The 16,427-nt window shown below is 40.5% G+C and overlaps 1 protein-coding gene, 1 long non-coding RNA gene and 5 other non-coding genes across 11 annotated transcripts in view; all 7 read left to right on the top strand.

The window, feature by feature from the left end:
- LOC124037778 (oxysterol-binding protein-related protein 9-like) overlaps positions 1-8,241 on the top strand; it is a 34,278-nt gene extending 26,037 nt beyond the window's left edge. For all 4 annotated transcript variants that reach the window (XM_046352819.1, XM_046352818.1, XM_046352822.1 and 1 more), the window contains 13 exons: positions 106-265; positions 507-619; positions 902-1,017; positions 1,093-1,178; positions 1,329-1,506; positions 1,971-2,055; positions 2,158-2,268; positions 2,432-2,495; positions 2,965-3,105; positions 3,239-3,317; positions 3,543-3,634; positions 3,848-3,983; positions 6,242-8,241. In XM_046352819.1, coding sequence (XP_046208775.1) covers positions 106-265; positions 507-619; positions 902-1,017; positions 1,093-1,178; positions 1,329-1,506; positions 1,971-2,055; positions 2,158-2,268; positions 2,432-2,495; positions 2,965-3,105; positions 3,239-3,317; positions 3,543-3,634; positions 3,848-3,983; positions 6,242-6,316 — 1,436 coding nt within the window. In that variant the 3' untranslated portion in view covers positions 6,317-8,241. The remainder of the gene's footprint in view (positions 1-105; positions 266-506; positions 620-901; positions 1,018-1,092; positions 1,179-1,328; positions 1,507-1,970; positions 2,056-2,157; positions 2,269-2,431; positions 2,496-2,964; positions 3,106-3,238; positions 3,318-3,542; positions 3,635-3,847; positions 3,984-6,241) is intronic.
- A 2,994-nt stretch (positions 8,242-11,235) lies between these two features.
- Positions 11,236-13,923, top strand: LOC124037074. 2 transcript variants are annotated; one of them, XR_006839108.1, is made up of 10 exons: positions 11,236-11,278; positions 11,924-11,968; positions 12,172-12,194; positions 12,381-12,423; positions 12,708-12,749; positions 12,929-13,000; positions 13,186-13,235; positions 13,380-13,434; positions 13,598-13,639; positions 13,812-13,923. It is a non-coding gene; the product is annotated as an uncharacterized LOC124037074 (long non-coding RNA). The 2 variants fall into 2 exon arrangements; XR_006839109.1 differs by having other exon boundaries at positions 11,258-11,278; positions 11,909-11,968.
- LOC124038838 lies at positions 11,758-11,839 on the top strand. Its single transcript, XR_006839441.1, has one exon. It is a non-coding gene; the product is annotated as a small nucleolar RNA SNORD74 (small nucleolar RNA).
- LOC124038827 lies at positions 12,233-12,312 on the top strand. The gene has a single exon (XR_006839430.1). It is a non-coding gene; the product is annotated as a small nucleolar RNA SNORD79 (small nucleolar RNA).
- On the top strand, positions 12,782-12,863 carry LOC124038839. The gene has a single exon (XR_006839442.1). It is a non-coding gene; the product is annotated as a small nucleolar RNA snR60/Z15/Z230/Z193/J17 (small nucleolar RNA).
- LOC124038848 lies at positions 13,472-13,534 on the top strand. The gene has a single exon (XR_006839451.1). It is a non-coding gene; the product is annotated as a small nucleolar RNA SNORD78 (small nucleolar RNA).
- Positions 13,676-13,747, top strand: LOC124038836. Its single transcript, XR_006839439.1, has one exon. It is a non-coding gene; the product is annotated as a small nucleolar RNA SNORD47 (small nucleolar RNA).
- Positions 13,924-16,427: the final 2,504 nt, after the last annotated feature.

The raw sequence follows: 16,427 nt of genomic DNA, 5'->3' as shown, positions 1-16,427 counted from the left end.
AGACCTGACATGGGGCCTCTGTATTGTTGAGTTTAATGCAGTTATAATTGTTTATGTACAAGAGTAAATAAACTCAACCCCCACATCTCTGTCTGTTTGGTTCAGGGAGTGGCCCCTCGGACCCCAGCAGCAGCGGTGCCTCTCCCAGTCACATGACCATCCCCTCCCACTCGGTCCCTGACTTCTCCTACTCCAGCAGCGAAGACGAGTTCTACGACGCTGACGAGTTCTACCAGAACAGCACGTCTCCCAAGCACCTTCTAGAGTGAGTGTGTATACAGTCTTTATCATAAACCATCCATACCACAGTTACTGGGGTTTACAGGGACCAAGGACGAGGAGGGAGGTTGTCCACCTCATCACATACTCGCTCTTTACTTCTTTACTTCATTATCATATAAGCTGTTTGTGTTTTGCTGGAGGTGTGTTTATATCCTGGGCCTTTTATATATTTCCTGTCAGGTAATCAGTTTCTTTTCATCTCTCCCTCCATCCTTCTCTGTCAGTTCTTCTCGGCCTCCTGCTGCCTTGCCTCACAGCAATGACGGAACAGTGCTGAAACGACCAGACACTAACGAGTCCCTCAACTCCTCCATGTCTAACGGCACCACTGATGCAGGTGATTCACACATGAACGCACACAAATCCACACACTCACATTGCCCTACTTGTCCACGCACCCCAAACAAGAAGCTATTTTTATTGAACAACAACATCACACATTGAAATATTGAGATGAAATATTATTATTATTATATTATTATTATATATTATTCTGTTCCTGTTCTATTTTGGTGGATGTTTTATTTAGTAACAGAAAGGAGGACATCAGGGTGTCCTGTATCAGTGGTGTTTGACCGACTAGGTGTTTTAAACTTTGCCTACTGTCTGCTCTGGTCAGATCAATTTGACAGCCATGATGACGAGGCGGAGGATCAGGGGGAGTCTGTGGAGGAGCACAAGAGTGTCATCATGCACCTGCTGTCCCAGGTGCGGCTGGGCATGGACCTCACCAAGGTAAAAGCTTTCCGCCTGTCCGTCCGTCTCTCGTCGTCTCTCTCTTGCTGATTTGTTTTATTTTCTTTCTCTCAGGTGGTCCTGCCCACATTTATCTTGGAGAGGAGGTCTTTGCTGGAGATGTACGCTGACTTCTTTGCACATCCGGATTTGTTTGTCAGGTACACCACTTCAAACAGTCCCCCAAAATAACAACCACATTGCTTTTCAGAATCTCCCCATTTCCATTGAGGGCATTCTGCACAGATGTGTTCAGGTGGAGCCACAACTTTTCCATCCAGTGGTGTGACGGCTGATGTTTTCATCCCCAGTATCGCAGATCAGCTGGAGCCCAAAGAGCGCATGGTGCAGGTGGTGAAGTGGTACATGTCAGCCTTCCATGCGGGGAGGAAAAGCTCAGTGGCCAAGAAGCCATACAACCCCATCCTGGGAGAGGTCTTCTTCTGCCACTGGGACCTGCCTTCAGAGAGCGAGGAGCCCACCGCAATGGTGAGCGTTGTACCACAGTAAAGGCTGACAACTTATATTCATTTGATTTATATGCTGGTTTTTAGAAATACTATAATTAAGCAATAAGGCACGAGGAGTGGGTGTGGTATATGGCCAATATACCACAGCTAAGGGCTGTTCTTAGGCATGGTGCAGCGGAGTGCCTGGATACAGCCCTTAGCCGTGGTATATTTGCCATATACACAAACCCCCGAGGTGCCTTATTGCTATTATAAACTGGTTACCAATGTAATTAGAGCAGTACAATTAAATGTTTTATCACACCCGTGGTATACGGTCTAATATACCACGGCTGTCAGCCAATCAGCATTCAAGGCTCGACCCACCCAGTTTATAATCAATGTTATGTTTTGTGATACTGAGGCACAAGTGTTTTTAATTGTTTCATCAAACCTTTACTAATAAATGAATGTTTACCCCCAACTCCTCCTCCCAATCCTCAGGAGCCATCGTCAGAGGGTCCGGTGCCATGGTCTTCAGCCAACAGTGTGTCTTTTGTAGCAGAGCAGGTCTCTCATCACCCCCCCAGTGAGTCCCCCCCCCCCCCTCCCCTCATTCAATATTTTACCCAGCTGTCAGTACCAAAGCCATACATGTTAACTGTACTGTTGCTTTTCCTCTTCCGTGTAGTTTCTGCATTCTACGCAGAGTGTCTCAGAAAAAAGATTCAGTTCAACGCCCACATTTGGACCAAGTCAAAGTTCTTAGGAATGTCAATTGGAGTGCACAATATTGGCCAAGGTAAGACATTGCTTCAAGCACTTAGGCTTTCTGTTAACTTCAAATATTTAGCAACTATTATACATGGGAATGCTTCTTTAGCTCACATAGTCCAAAACATTTCTCAAATAAGATACAAAAAAATACCACACACTTACCACACGCTTTCTCATCTCTCCTACAGGATGTGTGTCCTGTCTGGAACATGACGAGCACTACATACTCACCTTTCCCAATGGATATGGCAGGTAGGGTCATGCTTGAAGAGTAATTATAAACTGGGTAGTTCGAGCCCTGAATGCTGATTGGCTGACAGCCATGGTATATCAGACCGTATACCACGGGTATGACCAAACATGTATTTTTACTGCTCTAATTACGCTGCTAACCAGTTTATAATAGCAGTAAGGCACCTCAGAGGTTTGTGGCATCCAGGCACTCTGTGTTGCGTTGTGCAAAAAAACAGCCTTTACCTGTGGTATATTGGCCACATACCACACCCCCTCGGGCCTTATTGCTTAAATAACACACACTATCACAGTGTCTCAAGTTTGTGTTACTGGAAATAAAAGACCAATTTCAATTCCCAATAAAACAGAAATCCAGCACAGCAAACACAATTTACTGTATATGTAAAGTGAGTGTGTATAAATGGGTATAAGTTGCTATCTGGATTCCCTGACCTGACATGTAGTGAGGTGCTCCTTCTCTCTTCAGGTCGATCCTGACTGTCCCATGGGTGGAGTTGGGTGGAGAGTGTAACATCAACTGCTCCAAAACGGGCTACAGTGCCAGCATCGTGTTTCACACTAAGCCCTTCTACGGTGGCAAGAAGCACAGGATCACCGCTGAGATCTTGTAAGGGGATTTTGTTATTTGTAATCATCCACGTAATATTAGCCTATTCTTGCTTTATTAACTGTGCTCACAGCAGTATATATTTTTTGGGGTTGTGATGTTAGTTAAATATTATAAATGTGTTTGTTTGCAGTCCTCCCAATGACAAGAAATCATTCTGCTCCATTGAAGGAGAGTGGAATGGAGTGATGTACGCTAAGTGGGCATCTGGGGTGAGTTCAGTTAAAACATTTGATCTCTGCTGGATATCAATGTGTTAATAGGGGATTCATGAAAGGATTGTAGTTTTAAGGAAATTACTATGTTCCATGTTTTTAATCCCTGACCTCAACATGTTCTCACTGAAGGTTAACCTCGTACATAAAAAGCAATATAGAAAGTGTTACAATTTAATACACTTTCAACCCAAACTTTTTATCTCTTGAATTTGAATCCAGGAAAACTCCTTGTTCATTGACACAAAGAAAATGGGCTGTATCAAGAAGAAGGTGAGGAAGTTGGAGGACCAGCTGGAGTATGAGTCCCGCAGGTGAGAAGTCTCTCTATTTGTTTTATTATGGGCAGTAATAAGTGGCTGTTTTGTGTTCGGTCCATTCGCCTTTCTGTGGACTTGGGGATCATAGCTCCTGCCATGGCATCCAGTTTAATGTGACTATCAATCCAGCCAGGCACAAAATTATCAGATTTAGCCATATTTATTTTGGTCCGGAAGCTCAAGTCACTGTTTGTCTTTGACCCTCAGCCTTTGGAAGGATGTGACGGTTAGTCTGAAGTCGAGAGACATCGATGCAGCAACGGAAGCCAAGCACAGGCTGGAGGAGAAGCAAAGGGGCGAGGCCAGGGAGAGGAAGGAGAATGAAATGCAGTGGGAAACTAGGGTGAGTGTGCCTGTTCTTATTACACATCTCCAGAGCCCTGACAGCAATATTAACAGCCACCCAGTCCATATCAAGGTTAATAGTTCACGGTCATGATGATTGTATTTATTTTGATGGAAAGTTTATGACTCATAGGGTGGCTCGCTTGCTTGGAAAAATAGTTGTTAATTGCAAATGTGCCTTCAGAATGTATTCACACCCCTTGACTTTATCCACATTTTGTTGTGTTAATAAGTGGGATTACAATGTATATAATTGTAATTTGTCAACTATCTACACAAAATCCTCTGTCAAAGTAGGAGATCATTTCTAATGTCTTGATTTAGTTAAGTATTCAATCCCCTGAGTCAATACATGTTAGAATCACTTTTGGCAGCGATTCCAGCTGTCAGACTTTCTGGGTACATTTTTAAAAGCTTCTGCACCTGGATTGTGAAAAATTTGCCCATTTACTCCTTTAAAAATACTTCAAGCTCTGTCAAATTGGTTGTTGATCATTGCTATACAACCATTTCCATGTCTTGCAATAGATTTTCAAGCAGATTTAAGTCAAAACTGTAACTTGATCACTCTGGAACATTCCCTGTCCTCTTGGTAATCAACTCCAGTGTAGATTTGGACTTGTGTTTTAGGTTATTGTCCTGCTGAAAGGTGAAATCATCTCCCTGTGTCTGGTGGAAAGCAGACTGAACCAGGTTTTCCTCTAGGATTCTGCATAGCTCCGTTCAATTTCTTTTTTACCCTGAAAAGCTCCACAGTCCTTAAAGATTACAAGTATACCCATAACATAATGCAGCCACTATGCTTGAAAATATGGAGAGTGGTACTAATGTGTTGTATTGGATTTGCCCCAAACATTAAACACAAAGGTTTAATGCTTTGCCACATTTTTTTATAGGATTATTTTAATGCGTTGTTGTAAACAGGATGCATGTATTGGAATATTTTGTACTCTGTACAGGCTTCATTTTTTCACTCTGTCAATTAAGTTAGTGTTGTGGAGTAACTACACTTTTTTTCACCTTTTATTTAACCAGGTAAGCTAGTTGAGAACAAGTTCTCATTTACAACTGCAACCTGGCCAAGATAAAGCAAAGGAGTGTGACAGAAACAACAGAGTTACACATGGAATAAACAAGTGTACAGTCAATAACACAATAGAAAAGAATTAAGTCTATATACAGTGTGTGCAAATGGCCTGAGGTAAGGAAATAAATAGGCCATAGTAGCAAAGTAATTACAATTTAGCAGGTTAACAATGGAGTGATAGATGAGCAGATGATGGTGTGTAAGTAGTGATACTGGTGTGCAAAAGAGCAGCAAAGTAAATAAAAACAATATGGGGGATGAGGTAGGTAGATTGGGTGGGCTATTTACAGATGGACTATGTACGTCTGCAGCGATCAGTTGGCTGCTCAGATAGCTGATGTTTAAAATTAGTGAGGGAAATTGAAGTTTCCAGCTTCAGCGATTTTTGCCATTCGTTCTTGTCACTGGCAGCAGGAACTGGAAGGAAAGGCGGCCAAAGAAGGTATTGTTGATCCATCCTCAGTTTTCTCCAATCACAGCCATTAATCTCAAACTATTTTAAAGTCACCATTGGCCTCCTGCTGAAATCCCTGAGCGGTTTTCTTCCTCTATGGCAACTAAGTTAGGGAGGACGCCTGTATCTTTGTAGTGCCTGGGTGTATTGATACACCATCCAAAGTGTAATTAATAACTTCACCATGCTCAAAGGTATATTTAATGTCTGTTTTTTTAACCTATCTACCAATGGGTAGGTGCCCCTCTTTGCGTGGCATTGAAAACCTCCCTGGTTCTTTATGGTTGAATCTGTGTTTGAAATTCACTGCTTGACTGAGGGACCTTACAATTATCTGTATGTGTGGGGTACAGAGAGGAGGAAGTCATTTAAAATGTGTTATTGCACACACAGTGAGCCCATGCAACTCACATTTTTACTCCTGAACTTATTTAGGGTTGCCATAACAAAGGGGTTGAATACTTATTGACTCAAGACATTTCAGCTATTCATTTGTAATTCATTTGGAAAAACATCATTCCACTTTGACATTATGCTGTGTTGTGTGTAGGCCAGTGATGGAAAAAGAAAAATCACAATTAAATTCAGGCTGTAACACAAAAAATGGTGAAGTCAAGGGGTGTGAGTACTTTCTGAAGGCGCTGTGACTTTTGGATTTTTATAAGCACTATTGTAGTCCCCTCTGATTGATTGTCTCCATGTTTCCTCCCTGTAGTTGTTCCATGAGGATGGGGAGTGCTGGGTCTACGATGAGCCTCTACTGAAAAGAACTGGATCACAGAGGCACTGAGGCCAAAGATGCAGATCTTGGAGTCTTAATAAGAACTCTTTTGCAAACCACTTCTTATCCAAGCCTTGGAATGACTGATGATTGAACATGATCACAGCTTTGCATTTTAAAAGTTAAAATTTAATGAAATCAAGAAGAAACATCTACAATGTAAAAAATAATAACCGTTGTTTTGCCAAACCCACATCCTCCACCTCCATCCCCTGAACGACTAAAAAAAGCATGACAAAAACAGTACCAATGCCCTTCGGCTACACAAACAAGTCCCCACAATCTTGCAGGAGGATCCCTCAAGCGTCTGTTCTTTTCCTTGAGGGGGCGGGTGTTTTGATCGAACAAACCTCGAAAAACAGCGTTCTGTATCTCAGGGAAGCTGGTGACTGAGGAATGAATGGTGTACTTCCAGGAGTTAGACAGCCTTATGGTGGAATCACAAGGGGGATAACTTGGCTTGCCAACAACTAGCTACAGCTGTTTATATATAGATACTTATGATGAATGTATATATATTCTCTTTTTTTAAATTGTATTTCTCTTTCTTTCTGGCAGTAGTAAATATTTTAGGATATGAACTCTATGGCAATACATCAGGAATCATTCCTTTTCCTTTCTACATTCGTGCCCTCTCAAGTTCGTTGACATTCTCTCCCCATGTACTAACTCCATCTAGTGCAGTGGTGTCAAACTCATTTTGTCCCGGGGGTCGCATTATGTCTTCAACGAGGTCCAGAGGGCCGCATTGAAAATTGGTTATTTCCTTAGCGTCAATTTTTTAAATGTTAATTTCTGATGCTCCCTGACTGTCTGGCTTTAATTTTGATGATTTATTAGTGAGCTGGACACAGTCAAGAAACTGTGATTGTAGGTCCATTATCATTTCAACACAGTTTAGATTTTATTTTAGTCATTTTAAAGTCTATTGAGTTTTTTTTTTAAAAGTTTTTTTTAATGCTAACACCTACGGGCCGGATGTTTGACACCCCTGGATTAGTGTATGTTTATCTGCTCAAGATGACCAGAGGGGCACCCAAGAAGTCTGCATTTGCAAGATAGACAAAGGTGGAGTCGAGGAAGAGGACTTGTCAACATGTTTATTATTTTCCCTTGTGGTATTTATGAACAAATGTATCTCTTTTGATTTGTTTTTCAGGTGATAGGGTAACATGCTAAGGCGGTTTTATTGAGTGCTAAATTTGGTTGAGGGTACACAATTTAATACCAGGTTAGATTATGTCCAGTGGTGGTGTTAAATAGGAGAGAATAATTGTCTTGTTTCTGCCTTTAATCGAAAGGTTCATTCCCCATTCAGTGCCACATCATTTTAAACTAAATAAGCAGATGTTTGGATAAGTACCTAAAAGAAAATCTCGATCTTTCACTTGAGCACATGAATCATATGACTGTGGATATTCTTCAGCGAACCCATTATGTGAAATATTGTGAGCTAAAGACAGATCTATTCCTTTTCCCCTCAGAAGGATTTTTATCAGTAAGCAAGGCCAGGTAATACAGTACATTAATTGACATTTTGGTTATTGGAAAGGAATTGTGACCAAAACCATTTGTAGCGATAGAGCACATTCCTGCTGAATACACGCACGCAATGATTGCCTGTGGTGAAAAACTCAACAAGTTCACTTAACTGAAATGTAAAGGTGGAGTATCAGCCTTTTATCTCTAAAGTAGATAAATACAGTATCTTCTAATATAATAGAATTTACAGAGGTTACAAACTCAAGCCATTTTTCTTTTCATGTTATGTCTTTGTTAATTGATATTGAATCAAGGCCTTGCCATACATTTCAGTATCGCTTCAAAAGAGCAATCGGAACAAAATGTATTTTTTATTTCCTTTGAATCATAACCATTGATTGTATTAGATTTTCATGTTTATTGATGCATAATATTAAATCTCCATGAGTTTACCGCTGTGGTGTTTGACATCCTTCATTGAAAAAGCTTGTGGCTGAACCAGTACAAGTACATAAGTATACATTATAGTAATGAAACTCAAATGGCATATCTGATATGATAAAAAGTCACAAGTGACCAAATTGGATTGGTGTGTTCAGACAGCAGTCATTTGCTGACATGGCTACGCTAGTTGTCATAGTAAGGATGGGTGTTTGCACAGTGGTGTAGGCTGATTGGTGGTGCTCGTGCTTCCTATTATCACTCAAGTTATGTAGCATGCTGAGGTGACAACAATACCTGCCATGGATATTTCCCAGTTGCCTTGAATGTTCAAAATCATAGTGTAAGAACACTTTTTTTAAAAGCCTCAATGGATAAGAAGATCCAATTTAATTTTTGTCTAGCCACAACAGTCGACTAGCTAGCTTGCTAGCTGTTTAGCTTTTGTAACACATTCATTCACTGATTTGTTTGTAAACAAGTAAGCTAATTAGCTACGACATGTTATTGTCAAATTGTCAACAGAGTAGCTAGCAAGCAACAAGATTAGCCAAATAATAGTCCAAAAACCACTTGCAGGCAAATAAATCAGATTTGACCATTCGGACACGTCACAGGAATCAGATTTATATCTGACTTCAAACCACCTACGAAGGTGGTTTGAAATGTGGCTTGAAATATCCTATTGCTTTTTGGCTGTTCAGACTGCAGGAAAAATACCAGATTTGAATCAGAAATGCAAATAAATAGGATTTGAGTCATTTCAAACTGCCAATGTGAACACGGCTTAGTCTACAATGAGCTCAACGTGTAGCGCATACCAAAGGTGAATCTCAAAAGTGGCTTTTTCTCTCGCCTCCATCTTTACAAATTGAAAAAAATGAACCGCTGTAAGAAATATAGTGAATCCTTTTTGCTTTCACATGTCCTTTTTGCTTTCACATCAGTGCAGGTGGAGGAAATAAGGAGAAGAATCCACTGTACCATTGAAATGCACCCAGGTGTGGAAATACATGCAGGTGTATCATAGCCACTTTATAGAGCACATTATTTTATAGAGCATATTAAATATTCTTTGCTTGTATCCAACGCAATTTGTGGACGTGGTTTGTTCTTGATCATACTAAAATGCAGCAGAGATTGTATTTTTGGTCAGAAAATAAATGTTGGCTAAACTTCTCAAGTGTTTTCTGGTTCTGCTTTAATTTACCACATTTTTACTGGGTCTTACACTAAAATGTTCTCGTATTTTTGTGCAACCCATACCTCATTGGTACGACCCAGTAGCCAATGAGAATAGAGATAACTAGGAGAAGCCCATTGAGCACAGTCTATTTTTCAAGGGAGACCTGGCCAAGAGGGCAGTAAACAATCAAATACATGACGGAATTAAAACATAGAACAATACAACAACATGATCCAGCCTAAAAAAAGCATTTACACTCCTCTGTAACAGAGTCTCCCATACAACATGTAAATTCATTCAGTGGCACTAACATATGTAGATGAAGCATGGATTGCAGACTATTCCATGCATCTGGTGCACAGGACTAGAAGGCAGTCTTGCCTAAATACTGTAAATGTCCTGGGGACTTTTAAGTAGCAACCACCTAGCAGACCGGGTATGGTAACTGTTGCTGGTGAAGGAGACCAGACTACAGAGGTAAAGAGGGAGTTTACCCAAAAGGGCTTCGTAGATTAACACATAAATGTAGCCCAAAAATGCGAAGATAACCTGCATAAATAACGTTGGTAGTCATGAAGTGCTTTGAACGGTTGGTCATGGCTCACATCAACACTATCATCCCGGAAACCCTAGAGTAGACCCACTTGGACCCCCCTGTACTCCCTGGTCACCCACGTCTGCGTGGCCAAGCACGACTCCAACACCATCATTTAATTTGCTGACGACACAACAGTGCCTGATCACCGACAACGATGAGACAGCCTATAGGGAGGAGTCTGGGTCCAAAACAGTTAAGACTGCTGAACAATTTATCAAATGGCCACCCTATTTGTATTTACACTGCTGCTATTTGCTGTTTATTATCTGTGCATAGTCACTTTATCCCTACCTACATGTACAAATTACCTCGACTAACCTGTACCCCTGCACATTGACTCGGTACTGGTATAGCCTAGTAATTATTATGTCATCTTATTGTGTTACGTCTTATTATATATTTTTTACTTTAGTTTATTTAGCAAATATTTTCTAAACTCTATTTCTTGAACTGCATTGTTGGTTAAGGGCTTGTAAGTAAGCATTTCACTGTAAAGTCTACCTGTTGTACCCTGCGCATGTGACAAAAACAATTTGATTTGATTTCTGCGCATATAAAGTGAGGTCCAACCCAACATTTGGTACAAGGTGCAATGGTGGGTGAGTGATATGGCATTTGTAATAAAGCGCAAAAATGCATGATAAACAGAGTCCAGTCTCTGTAAAAAAAAAGAGGAGGCTGCATAAAGCAAGTCACCATAATCAATTACAGAGAGAAAAGTGGCCCGAACAAGCTTCTTTCTATCCATAGACGGGAAGCAAGGCTTATTACAAAACTTTAAAAAACAATTTCAATGTAATCTTACTCAAGATTATCCATATGAACTTTAAAGGACAACTTGTCATCCAGTTTTTGTCAAATGAACGTCTAAAAATGACATTTGTAGTATTTTTGCTAACCCTTGCCCTTTTCCTAACCGAATTTCCCTTACCTGCTGCGTACATTCTCCTAACCTGCTACGAAAAATCTAATCTAATGTTAATTTGACAAAAAAAATGATTCCTTCTAGCGGTGGGTTTAAGAACACCGCATTGACTGTTTGGAAAGCCTGCGCGCAAATGAAAAAGTGTGGTGGGTGGGTTCGACCCGCCCCCAGCTAACCGTTCCGAGTGCCGCCGCGAGGGGCTTCCCCAAAAAAATCGTGTTTGGCCAATCACAGAAGAAGATACTGACTTTTCCCATAAACCAATGCGAATTACATTCCATATAAATTCAGCCTCCACCCTTTCATCGGTCTCGTTCTCCTCTCCGATCATGAAGAAAGGTAAGGTGTTTGTCTTGCAGGTTCTAGTCCAAGGTTATGTATTTAATGCAGATGCTTTCAGTTTATGTATCAATTTGTATTTACCGTCGTAGTTTAGGTATGTCTGGTAAATTTGTCATAATCTTGCCAAATAACCTAGCTAGTTCGTGTTGCGCTCGCTAGCTTTAGTTAGCAGGCTTAACTCCACCACGTGTGGTGAACAAGTTCTCCCTTCACTCGAGCACAACTATCTTCTAGGACAGGGCTACCTTACTCCAGTCCTAAAGTACCCCCCCAACAGGCTATATTGTAGCTCTGGAAAAAAAATCACCTGATTCAACTCATTGAGGGCCTGGTTAGTTAATGTAGTATTCTGTTGGCGGGTACTCGAGGATCGAGTTAGGAACCAGGAATCAAGTTTAACTCGCTTTTAAACTTCTAATATCTGGAGCCGAACATTAACTACAACGCAGTCGACGAGTACCCCACAAGCTGGGCCTCCCTTTCTTACATGATGAAATAAGTGTTGGTAGGGACATCTGAGTTGCATTGAGGAAACGCCAACCATTCTGACTTGATCGTACTTAATTGACTAGTGTCACTATTACTGCACTGTCCTAGTTATTCAATTGACGTTTTATCAAATGACAGTGTTGTGTTTCGCAGGTATTGGCTGAGACGCAAAGCACAAGTTGGAAGATTCAAAATGAGGTATGCATGATTAGTGTTGCCCTGCATCCACTTGTTAATTCGAAGAATTTGAGCCCTGTGCCACTGATGATTCCATTTGCTACTCTTGATCTGTCTGGATGATGAATCTGCAACCACCAATTGCATGTTCTGAGGCACAGCACGTTGTTTGCGTTACCTGTGCAGATATTTTTAAGTTTAATTTTATATTTATTCCTTTACAGCGGCAGACAAGTTGTGGCATTGGGTATGTTTAATGTATTTCATAGGAGTTTCCGTGCCTTGTACTGTAAATGATGATTGTTAAAATAACATTGGGAATCTCTCTGAAAAATAATGAAAGAAACGTTTTTACTGATGCAGTGCAGCTGCTTTCAAAGAAGCCTGTCCTGTCTCCTGAGATATAAATGATTGCTTTATTTCTTATCTGCAGATTGTCTACTCTGGGAATGCCAATATCTGAAACTGTTGCTGTGGTAAGCTACTTCTTATTTTCAATGACTGCCTAGGTGCAGTGGGTTAAACTGCCTGTTCAGGGACAGCACGATAGATTTGTACAGTGTCCGCTCGGACATTAACTTGCAACCTTTTGGTTACTTGTCCAATGCTCTAACCTCTAGGCTACCCATGTGATACAATGAATGTGTCGGTCAGCAGATGCACCATGAAGAATAAGCAGTGTTGCTGTTCGCTCATTTCTCTAACCATTTTAGTAGGTTCAACTCACTGCATGAGGTTCATGTGACCTTTCTTTTTTCAGAAGCCAGTGGAAATTAGTCATGTGACTGAAAGTTTAACAAAGGTATGTTGCTTTATTTAATTAAGGCTTAATACTTGATACAATGATGACAGCATAGTTCAGCTGATACTCTGATGAATACTCAGCATTGTCTTTCGCTCCTATCTGATGTATCCTTGACTTCAAAGCACATGTTTCATTTTTTTGCCTATGCAACCCTGACTGACAGTCTATCTTTGCAGAACTCCAAGTTTCTGACCTCGTGCTGTGATGGGATCCTGGAGTCTCAAGTCAAGTTTTGCTTTTAATTTAGGGTAAGCTACAAAGTATCCAAATAAAATGAAGGTTAACAGTGGTGCAATCTGAAAGGATGACATTGAATCAGGTCTCTGATCTCTTTGAGGACAATATTGTTACACACTCTGATTAGATTGAGGTTATTTAATTTTCTGTGTTTGGAAACCTTGAGCAGTTTGTTAAAACTCTGATCTCTATTCAGACCCCAAAGATGCAGAAACAGGACTTGGTGTTGCAAGAAGGCTGGCTGAGGTGAGTTACACATGTGCTCTTTTGCACTTACATCTAAAGCATGACTGCCGTGTCTGGTTCAGTACATTATTACTCAGTTCAAAATTTGATGCCCTTTCCCATTGCATTTTGAGTGTCATTGTGATCATTTTCACTTATTTGCAGGCACAGTGGATACTGGCATAAAGGATTGGAACTAATGTAGAGCTGTCCCTGTCAGGTTGGTATACATAGATTTGGTTCATCCACTCAACTGGTTTCAGTGATGCTTACAAATGTCTGACCTGAATTGTTATGTGGACATTACCAAAACTGAGGAACCTGGAAGTGTATTGCATTGCCCATGATTGTAATTTGTCTCAATTAACTTAATCTCTCTCTAGGTGGCCAGTGAATTTACAACTGCCAGTGTGGCTAAGAATGAGGTAAGATTTGGACATGTGCAGTTACCTGTTATTCTCAACCTATGATGAAGAGATTCTGCCAAATGATTTTTCTGATTATACCATACCGTTCCATTTATATCTGAGGTTGTTAAAAATGTGTTACTGAGTGTGTTTGTGAATGCATTTAGCTAAGTTCTCTGCCATTCTTCAGAAATTACGACGCCATAAGAGATGCAGTGGGAGACATCCGTGATTTCAGACTACATTTTATCCCGGGATGTTACTGATTTCCACTATCAATAAAATGTGTGCACTTGTCTTTACTCTAATGTGTTAACTTATTAAGACTGTTTTATTACATGGCTTAGTGAGTAATAAAGTAGTTTGATTCCAGATCAGACTGCAGCTGACGTAAATAACTTACAAAAATGAATGCCACAAAGATGAGAAAGCAATTTGTACTTCAAGAGTAAGTAAAACGAATGTGAAAGTTGTGCCAATGCGCAAACTTCTTCCACGTAATGTTGTAGGGGTGGCAACAGGAAGTAGCTTGCCTAGCTACGGCTGAAGTTAACGTTAGCTGATTTGCTAGCATACAGTGGGCGTAAATTGAAGACAATTGACTAAAACATTTTTGGAGTCCTCCCTCCGTGTATAGATTCTTACTGTTCTGGTATCGCAGCCTAGTTATAACAGTTGCTCAGTTCCTGCTATTGTGTTCAGTATTTTCCCATCAGTTAAACCTAGATGACCACACCTCCCTATAACTGCTTAGCCACAACTTTGTAAGATCCAGCAAGTCACCATTTGCTCAATATTGTTAAGGACAAAGCATCTGCTGGGCTGTTATCTGCAGTTTTGCAACATGCAGGTCACAATGATACTCAGTTTTGTCACAACAGGCAGGTAGATGTAGCAAGCAGTTAAATCATGATCAGATACTTCACACAGCCAACATCGGATAATATTTAATCGTCTGGTAATGGGTATAATGTAAAATACAGAATCCCACGGGTGATAGGGTGTTTAACTTGCAGCCTTAGTAAAATACATCATATCTAACCCATTACTCAATACATTTTACATGGGCATGAGTAGCTAGCTCATTACATACTGCAGATTTTCCCGCAAAATGGCGGTTAGCTTGCAATGTTGGGGCTCCCTATTGGCTGTTTAAGGCACTGACTACATCGATGCTAGAGGCGTCACTACACCCACGATCGGTTCCAGGCTGTATCTCAACCTGCCGGTATTGGGAGTCCATAGAGCGGCGCACAATTAGCCCAGCGTCGTTCCGGTTTGACCTGAGTAGGCAGTCATTGTACATTTTTTTTAAAAATTGACTTCCCTGGTTAAAATACAAATTGAGCAATAAAGATTATGCACGTGCCATAAATAGCTAACAGTAGCTATTTTAGCTAATCTCACAGGACATTTGTTTACTCGATGAGCAAACTAATAGCAATCGCATTAATTAATGTACTCTACTGCGTTTTACTTAACGCTAGAACCGAAATTACTTGACAATCGTGTTGAACAGACCCATTAGTAGGCTGACGGGACAATGCAGGGTTGAATTTGGCCCATGAGTGGCACTAACTGCCGGCCAAAGTGTTTCTTGTTGAACAAAATATTTAAACACCAGGACATATCACCTCCCAAGTTTTTATTGCAAAATTATGTTCAAGTATTCCCATACGTAGGAGGTACCTGAACGTATACAAATGACAGCAATATTTGATTTATTATTTTAGTCACATCTGTTAGGGCTTCTTGCGGTCAATTTACAGTCAACAAATTATATGTAATTATAATTTCGCCCGTTTTCTATTTAGATTTTCTATTCACCAGGATAGTGATACGGGGGGTTCAGGCAGCCCAACAAATTATCCGGTGAAACAATTCAGTTTACGCTGTGCTATGGTTTTTGGTTCGTTAACGTCACGTTTAATTTTTCTAAATTGCGCTGGCATTCTACACATGGTGTATAAAAAAATATATTTGGGGGGTTGGGCATGCTCGACATTGCCTTCCAGGATGCAATCAAAGGACTCTCACTCCTGACACAATGCAACTTTTTCCTCAGACTAAGGTGTTTGACAATTATGTCCATTTTTGTTACCATTATCTTAAGCAGTTGAGATGACTCCACCACCCTAGCGTCCTCAGTGTATCGCTTCCTTTTGATTTAGGTTGTTGCGTCAGATCGTTTGGCATAGTTCTTCATTGTAAAAAGTGTATGAATTGGTAAATTATTGTAGATATTTATGTTGCTGTACTTCACCTGTAGAGACTATGTGGCTAAACACCTGTGTTGCCAGCTTCACTCGCATGTTTGTGAAGGGTGTCAGATTGTGTTTGTCCGTCAGCTTTGCTTTGGTGACTTCCTGATTGTGTGCCATCTTGTAAAACAACACCAGATGGTCCCAAATTATTTAATCATCTCTGATCTGGTGAGTTAAAGGGAATGACAGTCAATTTTTACTGTTAAATTTTATATTTTCCATTTAATAATCTTTGAATCTACCTTTATCCCATGACACTTGAAGTTGTTCTGCACTGATTTAAACAAGTTTTGAACATCAAAGATGATGGGGAGTTTGTGGTCTTCAACTGTGATGCAGTGCGCACCGTCTGTGTGTTCCTCAGCATTTAGACTTGCCCCAAGGAGTTTCATAGACTTCATATTACCGGGTGACTGGTCACACACAACATTGATGACCTGTCGCATTTAAAGTAATTACTGTAAATTCCAAATATATAGGAGGGATGAAACTGGACTATTGTGTATAGACATTGTTACTTAGTCAGTCCTATGCTTTTTAGT

This window comes from Oncorhynchus gorbuscha, linkage group LG06, assembly GCF_021184085.1.
Source record: "Oncorhynchus gorbuscha isolate QuinsamMale2020 ecotype Even-year linkage group LG06, OgorEven_v1.0, whole genome shotgun sequence".
Taxonomy (NCBI): Eukaryota; Metazoa; Chordata; class Actinopteri; order Salmoniformes; family Salmonidae; genus Oncorhynchus; species Oncorhynchus gorbuscha.
Note: the sequence above shows the minus strand (reverse complement) of the source record. Positions and strands in the feature narration are given on the sequence as shown.